The sequence below is a fragment of the Hippocampus guttulatus genome, chromosome 2, assembly GCF_054856545.1.
Source record: "Hippocampus guttulatus isolate MCC_2025c chromosome 2, RoL_Hgut_1.0, whole genome shotgun sequence".
Lineage (NCBI taxonomy): Eukaryota > Metazoa > Chordata > Actinopteri > Syngnathiformes > Syngnathidae > Hippocampus > Hippocampus guttulatus.
Window position 1 is genome coordinate 25,957,455 of NC_141262.1, and position 22,418 is coordinate 25,979,872.

The window sequence follows — 22,418 nt, forward strand, 5'->3', positions numbered from 1 at the left end:
GGCATTTAACACCCAAAGTCAAGAACTAAGAGTGGCTAACTAAAATTACTAATGGAACGTATAGTGCAAGAACATGAATTTGGAGAACAGGATTTTTAAAATACTTTGAAAGACCCAAAATGATTCGTGTGGAGAAAGAGTTTTTCATCTGGATTTACACGATGATTGATGATTTTACTCCTCCTGGCAGCTTATTCCATTTCCATGCAAGCAGCATAACAGCTACTTCACCATGTTTACTTTGAACTCAGGCCGTGAATTGAACCGAGTCTGCAGTTCTCAGAGCCCCACTAGGTTTATATTCAATCAGCATTTCTTTAATGGAATCAAGGCCTTGAACCATATAGCGATTTATAGACCAGTAGGAACATTTTTCAAATCCACGAAACAGCTGACTGGGTGCCCTTTAGGACTGGAGTAATATGTTTATGATGTTGTTCTGGTCAAGATGCAGAGTTCTGAATGAACTGCAGCTGTTTGATGCTCTTTTGAAGGAGTCCGTTAGACCATTGTAACAATGACGTCTACTGGAGACAAAAGCATGGATAAGTCATTTTGGATATGGAATTTATTTTATTTTGAACAAATTCAATGCACTTAAACTTCCAACAGGAACATTGAAAAAGGTACTCATTCAAACCAACTCCTACCGGTTGCTGTGAGGACAAATAAATCTATCAAAAGGAAGATAATTTTTCATTTTTTGAGAAGCGTGGATTACAAACAATGTTATTATTTTTTTAAAGGTATTTATTTGAAACTCGGAAGTGCAATTTCAAAGCACTAGGTGACAAAAAAATCTACTTGCCATTAAATGAATACATTGGAATGCATTTGCCTACATTTGAAACTAATAATTTTAACAGACTGATTGCAAATAACAATGGATATGCGTTGAAGATAAAATATTATTTTCCAACCTCACTGAATTTGATTCCGCACAAGACTCTTGTTTCCACTCTGCCATTAGCTCTCGAGGCAAGATCTCAATAGCTGGGTTACCTTACACTATGCTCTCGTGAAATATAACTCTGATCAACAGCAAATTTTCATCAGAGATTTTGCTGAGTGTCCCTAATTGCATTGTCACGCTTATTTAGAAAGAACACGTCTTGCCTTTTTTTTGTCCTAGCACATCCGATTTTTGAGATTTTTTTTTAAAATTTGACCAACACACGCTTGTGCAATATTAATCTTATCATATGTTGTGATTTATAGCTATCACCTTTCAGAAAAAAAAATCCACTTGTTGTTGAACTTAGCCCTTCATAAATGAACACTTGCTGTTATTTCGCCTTTTTTTGTATAGTAATGTAAGGCCTGTACATTTGCAACGTGTTTCAGGTGGAAGTTGTAGTAGTAGCAAATGCACTGCCCGCCACTGGTTTCAAACAGTTGGGTTAACAACTCCAATGTTCCGATATCAAGTTTCACATCCAAATCTACACTTGATCACAACCTATTTTTTTGCTTTCAAAGTAAAACACAGCGCCAAAATAACAATTGCTGAAACTGGAACGTGGAACTCGATGGTTTTGCGTGTATAATACGTAAACAAAATAAAACACGCTAGTTCTTTCCTTATCCGAAGGTGTAGCCCCCGAGGAGTGTCCCCCTCAAAGCGATGTGACCTTTATTTTGAAAAGCCACTAGACTTCCGTCTATATTGTGGACGACCTGACGTCTCTTTCGGCGCCAGCCAGAGCTCGGTCGACTCGCAGAGGCAGCGGGATGCGGCGGGGTGCAGCCCAGCGAGCGGCGACAGTCATCCCGTCCCACGACCACCCTGATGGGCGTTTTTGTCGTGCTTTTGTCGCCCTCGACGCTCGGATCTCACCGGAAGCGGCGAAATGAAGCGGATGAATGTGAGCACCAAGACCGCTGTTGAGCCCGACTCCGGCATCACTTGTCGTCTCTGGATGCGGCGCCCCGCTGCTTTTAGTTGTCCCCTTTCGGGGGGTTTCATGTAGAGTTGATCTGACAACTTTTGTCCTTTTTTTCCTCTCCCTTCCGCTCTTTTTTTTTCTTCAAACAAACATCGCCGGATTGAGCAACTCTTGGAAAACCGGCGACTTGCTTGCACCTGTTCCCGGCGGAATAAGCACCCTCGGTGGTTATTCGGTTTTGCAAGCATCCTCCCAGGGGTGTGCGAAAACGGCCGATGCTTGCCTTGCTCGTCCGTTCCAGTTATGTGTCGTCCTGTTGCCTTTTTGTCCGTTAAGCGTGAAAACCCATGCATGCGTCCGAGGACGTGCACACACACGATACGCATGCACCGTGACATCTCGTTACTGTTTGCATGTGATCCTCCCCCCACCGCCACTGCCATGACATCTCGAGGCCAAATTCAATCACATTTTTTTCCTCCTTCGAGTTAGTTCATCGGGTGAGCCGCGCACGTCTGTCGCGCACTAATACGCGCGTTTGTTTGTGCGCAGCCACGCTGGAAGTCGACCCCGATGTGGCCGTCGGGAGTGGGCAGCCGGCAGCCTTGCCCGCGGGAGTCGGCGCTGCGCAGGGCGGCCATCAGCGGCAACGTCCTGGCCTTGCCGCCGCACCACGTCCCCAGCGGCCGCAGCGTCCGCGTCTTCATCTGCGCCAATCCCGACGGTACGTCAACATCGGGCAGCTCGCGGCCCTTTCCAAATCGGTTTCACGAGTGACCTCCGATGAAGCTCGGAGCACTTTGACCACCTGTGGCGGCACACCCTCCTTTGTGCACTGCAGCACTACAGGGCGACCCTTTAGCAGCGATTTACCAGACTGAATTTCTTCATGCCATGAGAATCACAAGCCTCAATATTCCACTCTTCAAACTGCCGCGTCAAAAGTGACCCAAATTGTGTTAAATAGCTAAACCAGCGCTGGGTCCTAAAGGGACCCAGCCAGTCCTGAGTTATTTGTACCCAGCTCATTTGGGTTGATGATTTGACCCACCAAGTTGGGTCAAGATTCCGATTCAACGAAGGGTAAAAACTACACACACTGATGAGTTAAAGCTAACAAGGATCGGGTAACCAGGTGGTGGTTAGAAGAATCAGGATGATTTTGGAGCTGGAAAAAAAGGCATAACTGATCACCGACCCGATCAGAAGATGGACCAATCTATCCAATCTGTTCAAACAACTTGTGTGTAATTGACGGCCATCGAAATGCATTGGGGTGGGGGGGGCAAGAAATTTGGCCAAAAGCGGCGATGAAAATTCAATACACAGAAATCCTAAAATTAAAATGTGAAAATATTGTGAGGGCTCAGTGGAGTGGCATGTGAAAAAAAACCTGACTGTATAGGCTGCGATATTTCTGATTATTCCCAATGCCAGAGGAGAACATCCCTGGAGTGATTGATCATTGATCGATCGGCAAATTACAACCGATCAAAGAGTCCGCATAAAACGCAAACGGTCTGCAGATCCGATTCAGCCGACCAAGTCGACTCATCTTATGACCGACATTTTTGACAAGAATTAAAAGCAACTTTAGCAAAATATTCAATGCTCGTCGGGTCACTCGTATTTCAAGATTGACATGGCAACACGTCAAAGCTGACATCTGATTGGACAAAAAGGGAAATGCCCAACACACACGTACACACTGGAAGGAAGACCAGCCAAGAGAATCTCTCTGAAATGAAGAAAATACAAGTGACAGCTCACCACTCGCCACATGTCACGGAAAGCATCAAATTAGGAATGCCCGAAGAGTTCTACTGAACCTCTTGTTAATTTCAAGAACGGGGCATTCAATTTCTCCATGATGTATTGAGCACCCAACAGCTGCTAGCACAGATGTTGGACAGACTTGACATTGGCTCTGCAGTTGCAGGCGGCGGGAGCAGGGGGGGATTCCCCCATCCCCTTTACGACACAGAAAGCAAGCAGTCGGGCTCGACCGATTCATCGGCCAGCCGATTAAATCGGCCATTTATGGCCCTTCAAACGTCGGCCAAAATCACTGGCCGAAACTGACGATGTTTGCCAACGCGAGCTTGTCAAAAATCGGCATTCAACAGATCAACAGGCAAGCGCAGCAGATCCGCTTGGGAGTCGCTGCGGCGTTGAGAAAATCCGCAGGACCCCGGAGACACAAGGAACATCTGGCCTTCATGGATGGCTGGTCCACGCCGCCTCGCTCCGCCTTCAGCGTCCTCCGGGGTCATCCGCTATTGATTTGCTCACTGGCTTTGTGTTTGCATCACTGCGGAAGACTCCACATTGAAGGATCGTGACGCTCTAGGGAAAGGCTGAATGTTCGCCCATGTGAAATCTTGGGTCAGATGTCCGGCGATACAAATAATGCCGAAGAAGATTGGTCAACAGCAAATTTGAATCAGAGATTGCTTTATGTGCCCCTAAAGGTATTTTTGATGCGGATTAAAAAATAATAATAATTTGTAAAGGGTTTTTTTGGTTTTTAAAAGATATTTTCATTTTAGGCTTCTAAGTTCGGCAGATAAAAAGCTTGCGAAAGATGGATTCCACCACATGTAATTTGAGGTTTCAGGAAAAAAAAATCCACCTGTTGCCGAAACAAACCCTTAATTCATAAAGGTGACTAAAAACATGACAATAGCTATTATATTCTCGTTAGCCAGTAAACAAACATTACAAACAATGAGCAACAACAAATAAAATGACATATGCATTTAAAGAAAAAAACAAAACAAAAAAAACAAGGTGAACTGACTGGCTTCAACCCCACGATCAATCAAATGATCATTAAGGCAATGCATTTTTGAAAAATTGCCATTGCAGGAGCATTAACAACATCACAACTAATGACAATACTTGACAATACAGTGCAGCCTCCAAAAAAAAAAAAAAAAAAAAGTTCATATGCGCGAAGCAGTTAAAAAATCTTATACACCGTGATCAGATCAAACAGTATGAATTAAAGAGTGACGATTCCGTTTGGGTGGGGCGGCCCGGTGGTCCAGTGGTTAGCGCATCGACCTCACAGTGCAGAGGTACACGTACACGGTTCAATTCCAGCTCTGGCCTCCCTGTGTGGAGTTTGCATGTTCTCCTGCGTGGGTTTTCTCCGGGTACTCCGGTTTCCTCCCACATTCCAAAAACATGCATGGCAGGCTGATTGAACACTCAAAATTGTCCCTAGGTGTGAGTGTGAGCGCGGATGGTTGTTCGTCTCTGTGTGCCCTGCAATTGGCTGGCAACCGGTTCAACGCCGGGTGTTCAACGCCGACTGCCCGAAGACATCCGGGATAGGCTCCAGTACCTCCAGTACCCTTGTGAGGATAAAGCGGATTGGAAAATGGATGGATGGATTCAGTTTGGTTAACTGGTCACCCAAAGAAGCCTGGCAGTCTATGTGTGAGTTGCACCAAATCTAAATTATTAATACAACTAAAAAAAAGCTTGGGGCCAAGCACGGACCCTTGTGGCACATCGGATGTGCCCTCAATAAATTGCAAATTTGAATTTCCGTTTTTTTTTCTTCAATGTAGTAAAAAAAAATAATTGACCAGTGTAATTAACTTGAGTTGGTGTTAAAGTGGAACTTGACTTTCAAGTTTCTTGAGCTGTTCATTTGATGTGAGCTAGCCGACTGACCTGTCACCTCACTAAACGCGTTTTCTTGTCCTGCATCACGGTTCGTGCTTTGAATTTCAAGCGCGGCACACATCAGGTGACAATAACTCACCCTCGACAGTTTAATCTGAAAGCTTTCAAACACAAAATGATGAAGATGTTTATGATTCCTCACAGTGTTCCTGTGATGGAACGAGATGCGCTGCTGCAGCCACTTACTGCACATTATCGCTGCGCTTCAATGTGACATTTTGCTGGCCAGCTGTGGGCAGATGCATGTCTGGACGCGGCCCCGAGCTTTGCTAAAGATAGACGAGTTAAAGATACGTCAGACTAAATTTGCCGGCTTGGCCCCGCTCACTCTGCGTGTGTGCGCGCGCACTTGCGGGGCGAGGGGCGTTCCGTGCAGGTCTCCCTGTCGGCCATGTTTTGTTTGAACTGTCCATCCGCGCCCTCCAGGGAAAGAGACTGGGCTTGTCCAAATAGATTACGGCGAGCGTGTGGAGAGGCGGAAAAACAGAGAGGGGAGAAAAGTGGGACACAACAACAAGGCGCGGGCTCTCAATTCAACATTCCGATATGATTGTCGCCTGGCGGCAGCTAACCTAGCATAACATTTTTTCACATAACCCCATATTTGCACACAGAAAAAAAAGTGGAACACCTTGTCAAACACGTCCACGGATATCAGTCCGCGTATTTCAGTCACCAGCAGTTACCATCAGCTCATGCTGTATTTCATACCACACTCGCTTATGCTGTCTGTAGCCACACCAGCCAACGGCAGTGACAACCCTCCAGTCCGGGACTGAGCACTGAGTCCTGCTCCTTACAGAGCAGCGTTGACCAGCAGCGAATGACGGTGGCTGTGTTCATGCCCACAACGGCACAAACTGCACTTTAACTCTTTCAATGCCCGCCATTTTCAAAACAGACAACCTATTGAGGGCCAGCCAATTTCGGGTATTCTGACCGACCTTTCAAGGCTCACAGAGTTAGCCAGGACTTCTCTCTGACTATTTACATAAATAAATAAATAGTTGACGGCAATTGCCGTCAACGGCACTCCACGTTAGGTTTCCTGTTGACGGCAATTGTCATCGATGACGTTCAAAGGCTTAAATGCGCCAAATTGCGCATGTTACCAAATGACCAACTCCCGTTCTCACACGCCTCACTGCAAATTTTTGCTCCGCCCGATTTTCTGCGCCGGTCCTGAGAATGGAACCCTCTCTCACAATAAAGCATCTTCTTGTCCCCTTCGCTTACAGACACAGAGGCAGAAAGGAACGCACTGAAAGAGCACGTCTACCCCAAACTACGGGACTTCTGCAGGGAGAACTACGGCATTGAATTCCAGGTTAGTCGCATTTGCTGTGATTTGCCATCACGCTCCAGAGGCTGCTTTTCGCTTACGAGAGCCTGTTGGTTTTGCATGTGAAGCACCCGGGACCTTAAAAGAGCCCCCGGCGCCGCACACGTCGGTCTCCTGACGTTTAGAGCGGACAGAAGGCCAGCAGAGATAAGGCGCCTGGCGACAAAGGCTGGCGCGAATTTGGCCACGGATAAGGCGCAATGACGTGAGGGCCCTCTTGTCATCGCCCGACGGCCACCGTCGCTCTCCCTTTTCGCTCTCTTCGTCGCCGCTGCCCTCCGGCGCATTTGCATTGCAAATCGACATTGGCATGCGCGGAGAGATTGCTATCAGGGTTTGTTCGACAAATCCAGGAGAGCCCTCAAGCTAGCGGGAGATTTGGGCTTCAGATAGTTCTTGGAAAATCGAGGAGCGATTTGCGCACGACACCAGCTTCTTCTATTGATGCAGGATTGCAATTCCAGTGTGGAGAATAACCTTCTGAGGTCATTTTGGAGCATATGAAATTGTTTGCTTATGGTATCAACTCATCCACTGCTGTGGACGATTATATTTGTCGACTGGAATCCAAATCTCTCTCGTGTGTGTGTGGGATGAACAGAGTATGGATCGCGATTGCGAGAAAAGATGATGTCGTTCACGGAGTGAATGACAAACGTCATGTTAAAAAGAAAAAAGCCACTTTCGTTCAACCCGAGCCACGCAGCGAGGCGGTGGTGGTGCACATGTACATAAATGATTATTTTGCTATCAAAAGCCCCTTTCTTAGTCTTGAATTTGTCATTTTATAGTTTGACGTGTCACGAAAGCAAAACCTATTTGCGTCAAAGTCACTGTTTGGCTGGTTGTGTCTCTTTTCACAAAAACTTGTTTTCTCTGCTTATTGGTCAGACAACGGTGTTTTGGGTTAGATCCATCCATGTTCGACTGGTGATTATTATTATCCAAAATATAATCGCTAAGGCAGGTAAAGATTTTAGCAGATCGCAGGTGTATGAAAAGGCTCGAGTTTGGCGAACTGGTTTTTGGCATCCCACTGTCACATTTGTCATCCAAGAAATGCTCTCAACCAATCCAACGGTCTGTTTTCCGCCGGATGTGTCGATGAGATTTAACACTTGCGCCCCAGGAAACATGTTGAGGAGGAAACGGCACGGAAATTTCGCACGTGTCACTCGGCCTGACATGTCTGTGCGCCGTGGCGACGGGAGGATAACGACAGACAGAATTCCTGGCGTGCGTGACGTAGGACCGCGCGATGACGCCAGGGAAGGGAAATGTGCAAAGACACTTTTGGCTTCGCACTGCGTAGCCACGTGCCCATCTGGTGATTCAGCTTGCTGTCATGATGCATGAGCATGAAATGATTTAGACACAAGAGCTGCAAGTCCTCGCAACCCCCCCCCCCCCACACACACACACACAAAACCGTACCCCTCCCTCTTCACCCGTGCCACGTGACAAATTGGCGCCTCGGCGCAAACTGGTTTACGAGAGCCGGATTATGAATCACTGCAGCAGCGGGAGTCAAATTGCTCGTCATCGTTCGCCTTTGATTTCATATTCATGTGCCATCACAACACGGCGCGCGCGCGGGCACACAAAACACAATCCCGTCTCTTTCCGGCGGCACACACTGACACACATATGCTCGGCTGATGAAATCCCAGTCCGCCTGCTCCCCTCGTCACTTGACTCACTTTCCTCCCAGAGTCTCGTTGCTTTCTGAGGACGGAGCAGGATGAGGAAAATGGAGAGGATGCGGGGTGGAAGGTGGCCATGGTGATCCGGCATAGGGGCAAAAAGGCTGCGCCCTACCAGGGTCAGCCATATACAGGAAATACACACACACACACACACACACACACACAACGGAGCAATCCAGTTGCAATTGATGTTATTTATTTATGTATTTATTTGCCTGAAACTTTTTCTCCTGATTTTCCGCCTCTCGCCTGATTTCATGCCCTTTCTTCCTGGGCTTCATGGGCATTATCCCGATGTTTGATAGTATAACATTTAATAAATGGGGGAATGGGGGGGGGGGGGACTTTTCCTGCATTTCAACTGCCGCAGGCAAACTCCTTCCAAGGGCGTTGGAAAGCCGCTTAGCAGAAGCTGCTTCAGTTCTTATGTAAGCAACCATAGTTGAGGGCAGGAGTGGGAGAGTGCGATCAAACAGGGAGGATTGGCAAATTGGCATGAAGGAAAAAAAAAAAAAGAGATGGAAGCTGCCAAATCCTGCCCCACGGGAGTCTTCTCTTCACCCCCCCCCCCCAAAAATAAATTCAATAAATTTCCTCTTAGCCTCACTTATGCCTCCTCGCTTACTTTGGATCCCTGCCTCGCTTCTCAACTGCCCATTTTGGCCTTCATCCATCTTCGCGTTCCTCGGCATTGCAACGATCACGCCGCGGATTTAATCAGCGCTTTCTCTTCCCCTCGCTTGCACACACGCACGCACGCTCGCTGAATAGATACGACTATTAATTTCGCTCCTGATTACAAGGCGGCCTCTCCGTCACCTGCTGGAGCCCAGCGGACACCCGTCATAAACTGCCTCCATTTCCTCCCTCGGCCGCGGCCGGCTCGCGCGGGCCCCATCGCCGCAGCGGATAAGTGACACTGATATGCCATGACGGATGTGGCAAGCTGCGAGCTTCCCCCAAATCAATCTCTAATCTGCCCGCGGCTGGGGCGGTATCAGAGTGGACCCTATCCGGCAATCTATCAATCTTCAAACAATTTTATTGTTTTTTTGGGCTCAGGTGGTGGACCTCTACTGGGGCGTGGACCCAGAGGAGTGGGACAGTCCGGAGCTGCAGCGGCTCAGGATGAAGCTCCTGGAGGAATGTCTGAAGACGTCAGCGGGACCGTGCTTTGTTGTGAGTAGCGCAAGCTAAAAAAAGAAAAAAAAAAGGCAGCTGCAAATTTAGGTGCAGAAAAGGGGGCAAAGGGGGATGAGGGAGAAGGGCAGAGATGACAGGTAGAGTAATGGATGCTGAATTATTCACATCCAACAGATCTTTTTCTGGAGGTTCTAGAGAACAAAATCGCGCTTCGCCTGGCGGAGCTTTGCCTCTATGCCTTCGTAATTCCTAGATTTCAATTGCATCATGACATTCAATCGCTCATTAGGGGGCGCACCGAAATATATGGACAGCACGGTGGGCGACTGGTTAGCAAGTCCGCTTCACAGTGCACAGGTCCTGGGTTCGATTCCGGGCGTAGTTTGAATGTTCTCCCCCATGCCTGCATGGGTTTTCTCCGGGTACTCCGGTTTTCCTCCCACATTACAAAAACATGCGTGGCAGGTAAATGGAACACCTAAAATTAGTGCGAATGGTTGTTTGTCTCTGTGTGCCCTGCGATTGGCTGGCAACCGGTTCAGGGTGTCCGCCTACTGCCCCAAGACAGCTGAAATAGGCTCCAGCATGCCCCATGACCCTCGTGAGTAAAAGCGGATTTGAAAATGGATGGATGGATATAAGTACCCATATGTTGTTTCCTTCACCGTACGATCCATCCATCGATCCATCCATTTTCTGATCCGCTAAGCTTCACAAAGGTCGTGCTGGAGCCTACCCCAATTTAGAGTGTCCCCTTCACCTGCCACACATGTTTTTGGAATGTGGGAGGAAACCGGAGCACCCGGAGAAAACCCACGCAGGCCCGGGGAGAACATGCAAATTCCACAAAGGGAGGCCAGAGCGCGAATCAAACCCTGCTCCTCTGCACCGTGATGCCGATGCGCCAACCAGTCGACCAGCGGGCCGCCTTTTGCCGTAATAGTTCACTTCAACTGTTGGCGCATTGGAGAGCTTCTCAAATTGTCTCTTATTGAAGGGATGCCTAATCCTTGCGCTCACGTGATACGATTTGTAAATGGCTGCAGTATAGTAAACAATCGGGGATTTCCCAGGTAACCTTGGTTTTATCGAACATGAAGATAGCCTCGTCGTTCTCAAAAAGTCTCGCTCCGACAAAGGCGCTTTTGTCCCCCCGTGCGCTTCAAACAGCGACTGCAACGGTCGATGACACTGCCGGTCATACAAGCCAGGCGCCGTCGGGCTAAACGCCGAGTTGAAAAGAAGCGGCGCCCTCTCCGCTTTCACCCTCGAGCCCCGCGGATTTCTTTCACGCCGGTCAGCCCGCAATCTGAACGACTTAACCCCGACGAACCCTGGGCATTGTCACACTGAGACAAATAGACCTGAAGCACACAACATAACACACAGGAGAGATCAAGCCCCTGTTCGAAGGCCAGGTTTTGGTGATATGAAATGAATCTAACTCCTTCAACAGTGCTCATCATTTCTTGAATTTGTGCTCCAAACCACCATCGCACATCATCCTGAAAAGCTTCCTCAAATGAAATTACAAAGTGCGCGTGAGCCTTTAGACGCAAGTCGGCGCGTGACACACCTGGATGAGGGTGGTGGGGGGGGGGGCTTTTGTGTAATCTGTCAATAAACGTTTCCATGGCGATTGCAAAGGGTTGGCATGGTGACAGTAAGCATGACAATGTGCCACAACTGTCTTCTCTTCTTCTTCTTCATCATCTTGAGCTCTCAAATTCCCCCGTGTAAAAAATAATAATCATAAATACTCGATAAACGCCTCAAGGAGGCGTCTCAGCTTCGACGCTTCCACTTTTTCCTCCCATCTGCCAATGAAAGAAGATAGTTGGGGATTTTTTTCCCTCTCCCTACCCAGCGTTTTCCTTTCTGAATTCTGACTGTAATTTCCCCATTGCGGGACAAATAAAGGGATATCTTATCTTATAAGTAACCTTGATGTTCTTTTTTTCTTTCTGCTTCTGTTAGCGTAATGTAAAACTAACATGATCCAGGAGCTTTGAGCCCAAATGTGGGAAAACAATCTCCCCACATTCCAAATTCCAGTCGATCAATCACTGGAAGCTTGAGTGCGATGTCATTATTGCACATCAGTTGCCGCTCAAAACCATGTACCAGATCAATACATACGATTTTTGCTGATTGATGGAGCAAGGCATCATTGGTTTTGAAGCGCGTTCTTGTCTCGAGGCTCATCAGGAAGACTGGAGCTGGACAGTCAAAATTCTGGCACAGAGGAGCGCCTTTCTCATCTTTTGCATTTTCTTGCCGTTTTCAACTCTGGAATGTGTCGCACTGATTTATTCCTTGGAAACGAGCGCGACGTGTGGACGCGTGTCAAGATCACAGAGGGGGGGCTGTGGAATGTAACTTTATTCGCCGCGTTCGCCGCATCTGCTCCCGCTGCTATTGCCAAGGCAACCAGTGCAAGCCCGGCTCGTCCAGGCTTCGAGGCACCCTTGCCAACCAGCGCGCCGGCGTTATTTTCCAGTCCCCTGACTCTGAGTTTTGCGTCTTTGCCCCCAGGCTAGAAGCATGCCGCTACACAGGATGTAAAGATCAGCCAGTCGTGTAACGGAAGGCTTCGTTTCTCTCTCGGGTTGTCCTTGAAGCAGAGCAAGGAATGACTCAAATCCTTTAGGCCGATACTAGATAAACTGGCACACCAAAGTGTTTACCATAGCGACCAGAGAGTGTTGTTGCGGCCACATAGGACGTTCTTCGGGTCATGATTCGTGTTTATTATAATGTTTAAAAAATACCACAGTTTTCATGCAGGGTCAGGCCGGTCCCTGAAAATATTGTCTGACATTAAACCGGTCAAGCCGTGGAGCAAAAAAGGTTGGGGACCGCTGCACTAAAGCATCTACTGTACATGTTTCGCGGCAAAATATTACACTTGATGATGATGACAGAGATTATGAGGAGATGTGGCAGTGGTGATGATTAGAATGACTGAGGGGCCCACGCACTTTCCCCTCACAATCGACATGACCATATTTAACTGCTACATGAAGACTCGTGCGAGCTTTTCTACACGCGAGATAGATCTGCCCTCAATTCATTGACCGATTGCTCGCCTTGGTGACGTCCGCCGGTCCTTTTTGTCACCGTCAGGGTTTAGTGGGAGAGAAGTACGGCAGCATTCGAGTGCCAGGAGAAGTGGAATCGGCAGAGTTTGAGATGATCTTGGACGCTGCAGTGGAAGCAGGGCTGGACACACACATCTTGGACGAGTGGTACTGCAGGGATGAAAACTCTGTGCCGCCCGCATACTACCTCAAACCCAAAGCCCAAATGCTGAAGAACTACCAGAACTCAGTGAGTGCATCTTTGGTTGAACCTCGTCAAATAAACGCTTTACACTTTTGTTTGCCAACTCCGGTACATTAAAGCGCACCCGCAAATCATTCGTTTCGCGTCAGCGTTCGGATGTCAAGAAATTCTGCATGTGGCGCGAGTTTGCGGGGTGAAGTCAATCTGTCCTTTTCCCTGCCTGCCGTCCGACTTAGATGGAGTCTAGCAGTGCAGCCAAAACCAAGAACGACAAGGCCTGGAGGAAAGTGTCGGAGGAGATCAAGCGTATCTTTCGTACGGCGGTTCTGCGGCTTCAAGAAAAGGGGACAATGCCGAGCACTCAGGCCAAGAAATTCCTTTGCTCCGGTTAGTGTCAGGTCTGCTCGTTTAAGATGACGAATGCAGCCGACTCCTAATTAACCATTGTTTTCTGTGGAGAATCATGTGTCATCGCCGGGAAGGCCCAACTTTTCCTTCCAAAACTTGCATTTCTTGTATCTAATTAGGACGCCATGGTGTGAAGAAAACGACATGGGAGAAACTGGCAGAATTTCAGTCGGCGGGCTCTTTGTGGGTTGGGGAGCCTCTTTTACACTCAAATGCTGTTATCATCTTTGGCTCTTTTTAAATGAGGCTCAAGGGATCAATGTAATCACTGGCAAAAATGGTTACGAGAGCTTTTCAGATTATCTCCTGAAAGAACTCTGTTAGACTCCTATCTGAGGATGTCGGCCGGTATACTTAAAGCTACATCTTGGTAAGCGGTTTCTAATTGGGGGTAGGGAAATACTGGCCATTTTAGTTTTAATTTAGGCTTGAACAGGCAATATGATGACGCGTAATATTTTCTTTGTTGTTGTTTTCTTCGTATTTCAGCCTTGGAAGACGAATTAGACTTTGCCCTTGGAAAACAAACTCCCGCCTTTCTCAGGAAATGCGTTTGCTACATTCGCAAGATTTCAAACTTTGACCGCTTCGCAAAACTCCCCGAGATGACCCGCTACATGGACATTGTGGTGAGCGGCGACCGCATCATGCGCAACCAGGAGGCATACGAGCGCTTGCTGAAGGTGCGCGACGAGTTCATACCAACGGTTGTGGCCGCGTCCAACCTCCGTGTTTACTCCTCGGTCACGCACTGTGACATGAAGCTCGGCTACTCCCAGGAAGTGGAGAGCCACTATGTGGAGGGACTATGTAAGCAATTCTATGAGGACATGGTGGATATAATTCAGGCCACAGTCCAGCAGAACTTTGACACAGAGTCTGACCCGCTGTATGATGAGATCTTGCAGCACCTGTCCCTTTGTAAAGCCTACTCAGCGCTGCATGAGTACAAGACCGAGTCCTTGGATTACGTGCAGGAGTACCTTTTGCCATCTAAGGGGGGTAGGATGAGTCCGCTCGTCGTGCATGGTGGGCCCTGCACGGGAAAGACATTGCTACTAGCTGAAGTGGCCAAACAGGTGAGACATTTTCAGCATTCATTCAGCAGATGAGAGAGCAAGGGACTCTTAAATATCTCTCAAACATGTCTTTCAGGCCTACGCGTGGCTGCAAAAAGAGACGGGCCCCGAAACAGATCCCGTGGTTATTGTCCGTTTCATCGGTTCCAGTCAACCTTCCACAGACTTGCGCACCCTTCTCCAGAGCATCTGCGAACAGATTGCGATAAACTACCGCTGCTTGATTCACTTTTTGCCTAACAAAATCCAGGAAATGAGGGAGCTCCTAATCAACCTGCTGGGAGAATCCTCCTTTCACAGGCCCTTAGTCATCATCCTGGATGCCCTGGAGCAGCTGTCAGATGCCGATGAGGCCCGCAAGCTGTGGTGGCTCCCAATACAACTCCCTCGGACAGTCCGCATTGTCGTGTCAACATTGCCCAATAAACATGGAATCTTGCAGAAGCTCCGACACGCTGTCCACGATGAGGACAATTACGTGGAGTTAGTACAGAGGGACCGCAAGGTCTGCAGCCAGACGTTAAAGCAGCAGTTACTTGGCGTCAAGCGAAAGGTCACCTCGGGTCAACAAATCTACGTCAACGAGGCTCTGGCAAAGTGTACGTTGCCGATGTTTGTTAATTTAATCTACAGAGAGGTGGTGCACTGGAGGTCTCACAAGGATGTGGATGAGAAATCCCTGTGTTCCACGGTACACGAAAGCATAGAACAGTTATTCTATTCGGTCGAGAGCAAGTTAGGCCAACGATTTGTCTTTCGAGCATTGGGGTATATCACCATGGCCAAAGCGGGGTTAACTGAGATTGAGCTGGAGGACATTCTTTCCCTGGACAACATCGTCCTCGGTGACGTTATTGTGGTATCATACCTCAAAAATCCCTTAAGAATTTCTTGTGACTTGGTAGCACGGCTCAAGGAAGAGCTGGAAGGTTACCTGGTGGAACGCCAGGTGCGTAACGTCACCCTGATGGTCTGGGCCAACAGGCATCTGCATCTCATTGCCCAGAAGCTGTACCTGAGCAACGAGGAAGACGTCCATCAAATGCACAGCCTTCTGGCAGAGTACTTCCTGGGGGCGTGGTCAGGGGGCCGTAAGAAGATCTTCACTTATGACAACAATCATTTTACGTCCCAAAACATATCGCACCACAAAAATCCCCACCATCAACAATCCCATGAGAAAACCTCATCTGACAAGTACTCATATGACAGGCAAACGCCGGAGCAGCCTTGGGTCTTCCAGTGCAACCTTCTGGAGCCCGACATTTTCTTTGTCAACCACAGGAAGATGACAGAGCTGGTGTTCCACCTCACGAGAAGTGGCCGTACCGATGACCTCATGTTTGGCGTCATCATGAACTTCAGCTGGCTGTACACAATGATCAAGATCGGACAGTTTGAAAAGGCTTTAAATGACATCGAATTGGCCTACAGCTACACCCAAGAAAAAGAGCTGAAGTTTCTATCCACCACGCTCCGCAGCATCAAGGTCAAGGTGTTGAAAAACCCGGCATCGCTTTCTGCAGAACTGCAGCAAAGGCTGCTGCCAGTGGTCACCTCCCTGCCCAAACTTAGACACCTCCTCCTGGAGTGCGACAAGGACGGCCCCAAGTACTGCTCCATTGTGCCTCTTCACTCCTCAATGGATGTCACCTACAGTCCAGAGAGACTGCCTTTGAGTTCCAGTTACATGCATATCGTGGAGATCTTGCCCACGCTAGCACCGAACATCGTACTCGTAGCACTGGAAGATGGCTCGGTCAGCACGTGGGACGTTGAGAGCAGACAACTGCTACGGCAGATCGACACGGCGAGATCGGTCGTGCTGGGAATAAGGCTAACCGCAGACGAGAAATATTTAGTTGTGGCCACCACTAAAAACACGCTCCTGATCTACGATAATCATAAATCCTGCCTTTTGTCGGAGGTTGAAATCAAGGGCTCCAAACACGCTGGCGTCACCGGCGGGGTGGCCTTTATCAACGGCTTTACTCTGTCAACTCACCACGCTTTAGCCTGGCTCGAGGCCAGTAAAGACGTCAACGTCATTGACCTACTCTACGGCTGGCCTCTCTATCAGTTCCATTGCTGGTACGAGGTGACTTGCGTCCAGTGCTCACCAGATGGAATGTATGCCTTCTGTGGACAGTACCTCAACACCGCATCCATCTTTCATCTGGGGAATGGCGACAAGTTGGCCACCGTGACCTCAGAGTTTTCGGGGGGCTTTGTCAAGTCCATTCTCGTCCTCGACACCATCAACCAAATGGTGATGATCGACAACGAGGGGAGTCTGTCCGTATGGAACACCAAAGAGATCACCAACCCGCGTCTGATGGAGGACTACGACTGCAGAGGTGATGACAGCGAAGTGGTGAGTATCGAGCTTTCGGAAGACCAGCGCTCAATTCTGCTTTGCAAGGCCAGAAGCATTGAGGTTCTCGATACGAAGGTATGGAAAATGGTGGAGAAGTTCAAAGCAAAACGGAGTGAGCGCTTTGTAGCCGCGGTTCTTTCCAAGAACGGGCAAAGTATTGTAGCCTCCATGGAGAACACCTCTTCCATCTTTGTGTGGAGGAGGGACAGCGGGCAATGCATGGCCAGCCTGATCGAGATTTCGGGGGCCATCGTCAAACTCATCAAGTCGGTCCACCACAACCTGCTGCTTTCTGTTGCCAGCAGCGGAGTGCTGTCCGTCTGGGACATCGACATCATCACTGCAATGTCCAATATTGACAAAACGGGCAAGAAGATCCAGACGTTGCAGCTGTCTGGCAGAGAAGATTACGTGTTTACCATGGATGGTTCGGAAGCAGTCCACAAGTGGAACTTCAGCACCGGATTTATCGAAACGGTCTTCAAGCACGAGGGCACGGTGGAGAACTGTGTGCTAACCTCCTCGGGGGATCTAATGGTAACATCCGACGACAAGTGCAGTCAGTACATCTGGCAAACCAACAGCGGGGAGAACATTTTTCGCATCAACGGACAGCGAATATGCCAGCTGCTGATCACCCACAACGACCAGTTTGTCGTTTCGCTCTGCGAACAAAACGCCTCCAGAGTCTGGAGACTGGCCACCGGACACAAAGTGTGCAACATCTTGGTCACCCTACAGAACGCTCTGATCACCACAGCCAACACATTTCTGGTGGGCACCTCCAAAAACAAGCTCCTGGCTGTCAGCTTGTGGTCGGGCAGCGTGTCCAAGAAGTTTGTGTGCGACGACGGCATCACCATTGTCAACTTCAAACTCATTCCCGACTGCCCTGACTGCGTCGTTTTCATCACATCCACAGAGACGGTCTTCATCTGGAGCGTGGCAGACGAGGCCGTCTGCAGGCGCGTCCAGCTGCCAACCAACTTCCTGAAAAATCTCGAGGACTTCCAGATCTCGCCCAACGGCAAGCAAGGAATTGTGTCCAAAGGTGACGAGAATATCAACGTGCTGGACCTCCACAGCGGGAAGCTGAGACTCGTCCATGCCGCAGGCATCATCTGGCGTCAGAAATTATCACGGGACGGCCGTTACCTCGTGTACGTCTGCTTCTGTAACTGCGACGAGGACGACGATGCCGGCGTCGTGTCCAATCTGATTGTGATGCGACTTGCCGACGGCAAGAGTATTGGAACGTGCTCCTTATACAAGACACCCACTTTCCTTTCACTCTCCCAGAGAGCCCTCAACATCATCATTGGCTTTGAGGACGGCAGCATTGGCACATACACCGTGGTGGACCGCGTGGACGCCGCGCTCAAGATCAAGATCGCCACGTCCAACAGCCGACAGATTGTCAACAACGCTTCGCAGAAGGTCCGTCCCAAATGCGGCAATCATTCCTTCAAGACCATCGCTGACTGCATTTGGAGGGAATCGACGGAGGTTTTCTCCAGGGACAGCCCGATCAATGTGTCTGACTCCGGCGAAGGTGAGTCGACTACGCCGACAAAAAAGACAGAGCTGCTGCAGTGAAAAAAAAAGAAAAACAAAAAAACAGGAAGAGCGGAGATCTGTGACGAGGTTTCGACTCTCCGGAGGGTTGTAGTTAACTCTTGTTTACAGCCACGTGATTCAGCTGCAAATGTCAGGCGTCTGACTATGTATCCTATCTAGTCGTCGTCTGTTTTTCGTTTGTTTTTCCATTCTTACGCTCAGAATCATCAACACAAGACGGGAAGAAATTCAATGAGATGCGAGTTTGGCCATTCTGTGTCCTTTTAGCATTTGAAGAACAAATGATTTCAGTGTCTTTGCGACAGAGCACCGTCAAAGCCATTTTGCTCATCTCTGCCGCTCTTATTGTCCAATGGGTTAATTTACGGACATTATGCCATTGCGTTCTACAGTAAGAGAACATTTTTATTTTCTTTACATCAGTTGGCACACACACACACACACACACACACACGCAAACACACACACACACACACACACACACGTCTCTTTTTGGCTGCTGCAATTTGTGCAACTCTTTAATATGTTAAGTTGTGCTTCATGCAATCAAAGCGAGTGCCTGGAATTTCTAAATGTCTTTATGTGCAGACTACAAGATTTATGAGACAAAAATAAGCAGGGAATTTGTAAACACAGGATAAGTATAAACACACACACAAAAGAAAATGCGAGCCGCAAGTTGCATTGCTCTTCATAACAACAGTTGGGGATCGTTTTACTGTGAATTTGCAGTTCCGGTCACGTGTGAGCTGTTGTGTTTTCAAGCGGAAGCATCACTTTGGAGCAATTCAGTGTAGCATAGCACCATACAAAGTCACGCCTTAATCAGTGTACTTGCTTTTGGGTCTCGTGGAGTTCAAGTGTTGACATAGAAAAGGACAGTGACAGTAGTCGTCCTGTTGTTTCACTGAAACAATTTGGCCTTGTGCATATGTATTTACAGTAGCTGTTTTAGACACAAGGTAGAAGCACTTTATTGGTGGTTTGCAAGAAATAAGTAGATTTATTCCGATGTGCAGCATGGTATTCGATGTATTTATTTATTTATTGAGGTGATCTAGCGTTGTCTTAACACAATTTTTAAACAGAACTTGCCTACATATACAAAGAGGATGTCCAGGTACATTTGGGTGTTTGAAATGAAAGAGATAGTCATTTCACATGTGGTCGTTACTGTCGTTGTTAGTCGTAGTACAAGAATACACATGATAATTGACTCGCAGAGTGTCCTTTCGATCACCATTGCACAACCGCAGTTTTTAGGAGCGCCTCCACGACAAAAGCGAGCTCACAGAAAGCACACTGGGTGACAACAGAATGACGTGGCTCCGGTTGCAAGTGGCGTCGTCATGTTGACACATGACAAGTATGAAGCAAAGCCACACACTCTCCTCACCTCGACCGACTTCTCACAAAAGGGCTATTCTAGTACATGGACTCATTTTCAGCCGTTAAGATGATGGCCCTCGGATCCTTTTAAGCAAGGTAGCAGGATCAAGCTTTAAAAGGATTCCCCCATAAGAGTTTATAAATTCAACGAGGCTTGAAATGTAATTATATTGTTGCCAAATTGTTTCAGTGTTGGACTGTGATTTAGTTTATGATCAAGAAGGTGTGCTCTCTCTGGTCTTTCAAAGAAAAAAGAAAAAAAAAAGATTTAAAAGAGTCCTGCCCGAATATATTGGAATGCCAATTTAAGCGTATATTTGAATGTGGCCATATGGACGCCCGTAAATGGTATTAACTGTCTGTTAAAGTAACTTGAATGGCTTTTAATAAGTTCTACGTTTGCAACTCATAGTTGACATACTGGTGATGAATGTTTCTATGGTATTATTTGTATTGTCAGGATTGATTACCTGTTTAGAGATTTATATTTTCATAAATGTTGTACTTTGTTACCGAGATGTTCACTGCAACTCAAGCAGAAAAGAAACGTATGTTCGAAGTAATATGAAACTAGCGTGTATGCACCGTTTGTATGGGACATTTTAATGAAATAAAACGGATGACCTTTTTTTTTTTCTGGGCTCCACGTGCTTGCTACCTCTGGATCTTTAATTAACGACAACGACGCATGTCAGTACTACCTCAAGCGCACACACAGATGCACGTTTCATTGTGTGCTACATCGCCATTAAAGCATCTGATAGGCCAGTAATTGCTCGTCTCCGCTTGATGACAAATGCTGGACAAGCATGGTGAATACAGCTCCAACGCGGGCTGGCATTGTCATTAGGAATTAGGCGATGCGTGTGGTTTGCACCTGTGCAGGGAGTGACACACACACACACACACACACACACACTTGCCGACAAATTCAGAATGATTGGCCAATGAAATGCCTGGAGCTTTGGGCTGCTGTTTTAATTTCCCTGCGGTGTCACTCTAAGCCAGTGGTTCTCAATTATTTTCTGTCATGCCCCCCCCCAAGGAAGAGGAAAACATCTCGCGCCCCGCCCCGCACGGCTATAAATAGTATCATTTGTCTATAAAATTGTTATAAGTACACTTTTGCATAACACTGTATCCTTATTAACGCATAAGAGAATAAAAAAAAGAAAGAAATATGGACCAACTTCATGGACTAACTTACAACAAAGAATAGCTTTAGTAACTGGAACAGAAAAGATTTAAAGTACATCTGAAATTCGAAAATAACATTGAATCCTTAATTTAACAATAAATATTTTTTGACTGACCATGTCAAACCATACGATACTGAAAAATAAAATGACAAACTCAATAACTAATAATGCATCCAAACAAATCACCAACATTATCTCAGGAGCACAATATTTAAAAAAAAACAAAAAACTTTAACCTGCAAAACAAAAATATATAAAATAATTTGTGCTTTTTTTTTAAAAATCAAAGATGATGTCTGGATTAATGGCTATAATGAGCACATTTTGCAGTGCACAGCTTTTCGAAGCGAGATTTGAAGCAGGACACAGCAACTCTCGGCTCCTGCTCAATGTGTAGCGGGATAGGTATTATTCGTTTACTGAAGTAGCAGTCACAAAGCGGCATGATTGTTGGCAATATTCGGCACGTTTTCGCTGAAAAAAACTCAAGCAACTTATCAGCGTGATTGTGGTATAATGTCTTTAAGTGACGCCTACATTTATTTGGCTTCATGCTGTCCGCCACCACAGGCACATTGAAGCCAAGCTCTACATACGCCTCGTCATATTTCCTCCCTGAGAATGCTCCCTGCGCAAACTCTGCCAATGAGAGCGCCACTGCCCCCTCACGTAGTGGAGGTGCAACTGCGAGTTATTTTAGGTCAGTAAAAAAATAAAAAAGCATGTTCCCCGAGGTCAAGCGCGCCCCCCCTGATGGAGCCTCGCGCCCCCCCGGGGGGGCGCGCCCCACTATTTGAGAAACACTGCTCTAAGCCAATCCGTGTGTGTGTGTGTGTGCGCGTGTGTGTGGATCTTGTCTCCACGGCAACATCGGGTCCACAGGCTTGGCCACACCCTTCATTCGCATGATGGTGAGATCATGTCTGTAGGGACTGCCTGCATGTCCTCACGACGAGGACTCCACACACCGCAGCATCACACCGCCGTGTAATTACCACGCTTGTTTGCCCAGCGTCAGGTCTGCACAGGTCACGCTTTGTTTCCGACACTGGGTATCGTTTGAAAACGTCTCGTTATTTGCTCTGACCCCAAATAGCTGTGTCATTGTCAGACGTATTTACTCTGTGAGCCAGGACTCTGCTTTTGTGGTCCCAGGTTTTTCCATCTGGAACGTGTATTCATAGCAACGGGGAAGCCTTTGGCTCACCAGGTTTCTCTCCCTCACTCCCACCCGCTCCTCCGGCAGCAACAGATAAACCGGTCAAGACAAAACACTTTACATTACCTTGATGTAGTGCAGACTCAACTATATTTTCATCAAAACTGAAGT

The 22,418-nt window shown here is 47.6% G+C and overlaps 1 protein-coding gene across 3 annotated transcripts; it reads left to right on the forward strand.

The window, feature by feature from the left end:
- The first annotated feature begins 1,706 nt into the window (after nucleotides 1-1,706).
- nwd2 (NACHT and WD repeat domain containing 2) lies at nucleotides 1,707-20,517 on the forward strand. Of its 3 annotated transcripts, XM_086105006.1 has the most exons (9): nucleotides 1,707-1,865; nucleotides 2,439-2,610; nucleotides 6,821-6,909; nucleotides 9,693-9,809; nucleotides 12,900-13,103; nucleotides 13,295-13,445; nucleotides 13,956-14,545; nucleotides 14,622-18,082; nucleotides 18,222-20,517. In XM_086105006.1, exons 1-9 carry the CDS (start codon nucleotides 1,851-1,853, stop codon nucleotides 18,589-18,591), a joined length of 5,169 nt encoding a protein of 1,722 aa, XP_085961132.1. In that variant the 5' UTR covers nucleotides 1,707-1,850; the 3' UTR covers nucleotides 18,592-20,517. The 3 variants fall into 3 exon arrangements, with proteins under 3 accessions (XP_085961132.1, XP_085961131.1, XP_085961130.1); XM_086105005.1 differs by having other exon boundaries at nucleotides 1,707-2,144; nucleotides 14,622-20,517; XM_086105004.1 differs by having other exon boundaries at nucleotides 14,622-20,517.
- The last annotated feature ends 1,901 nt before the right edge of the window (nucleotides 20,518-22,418 follow it).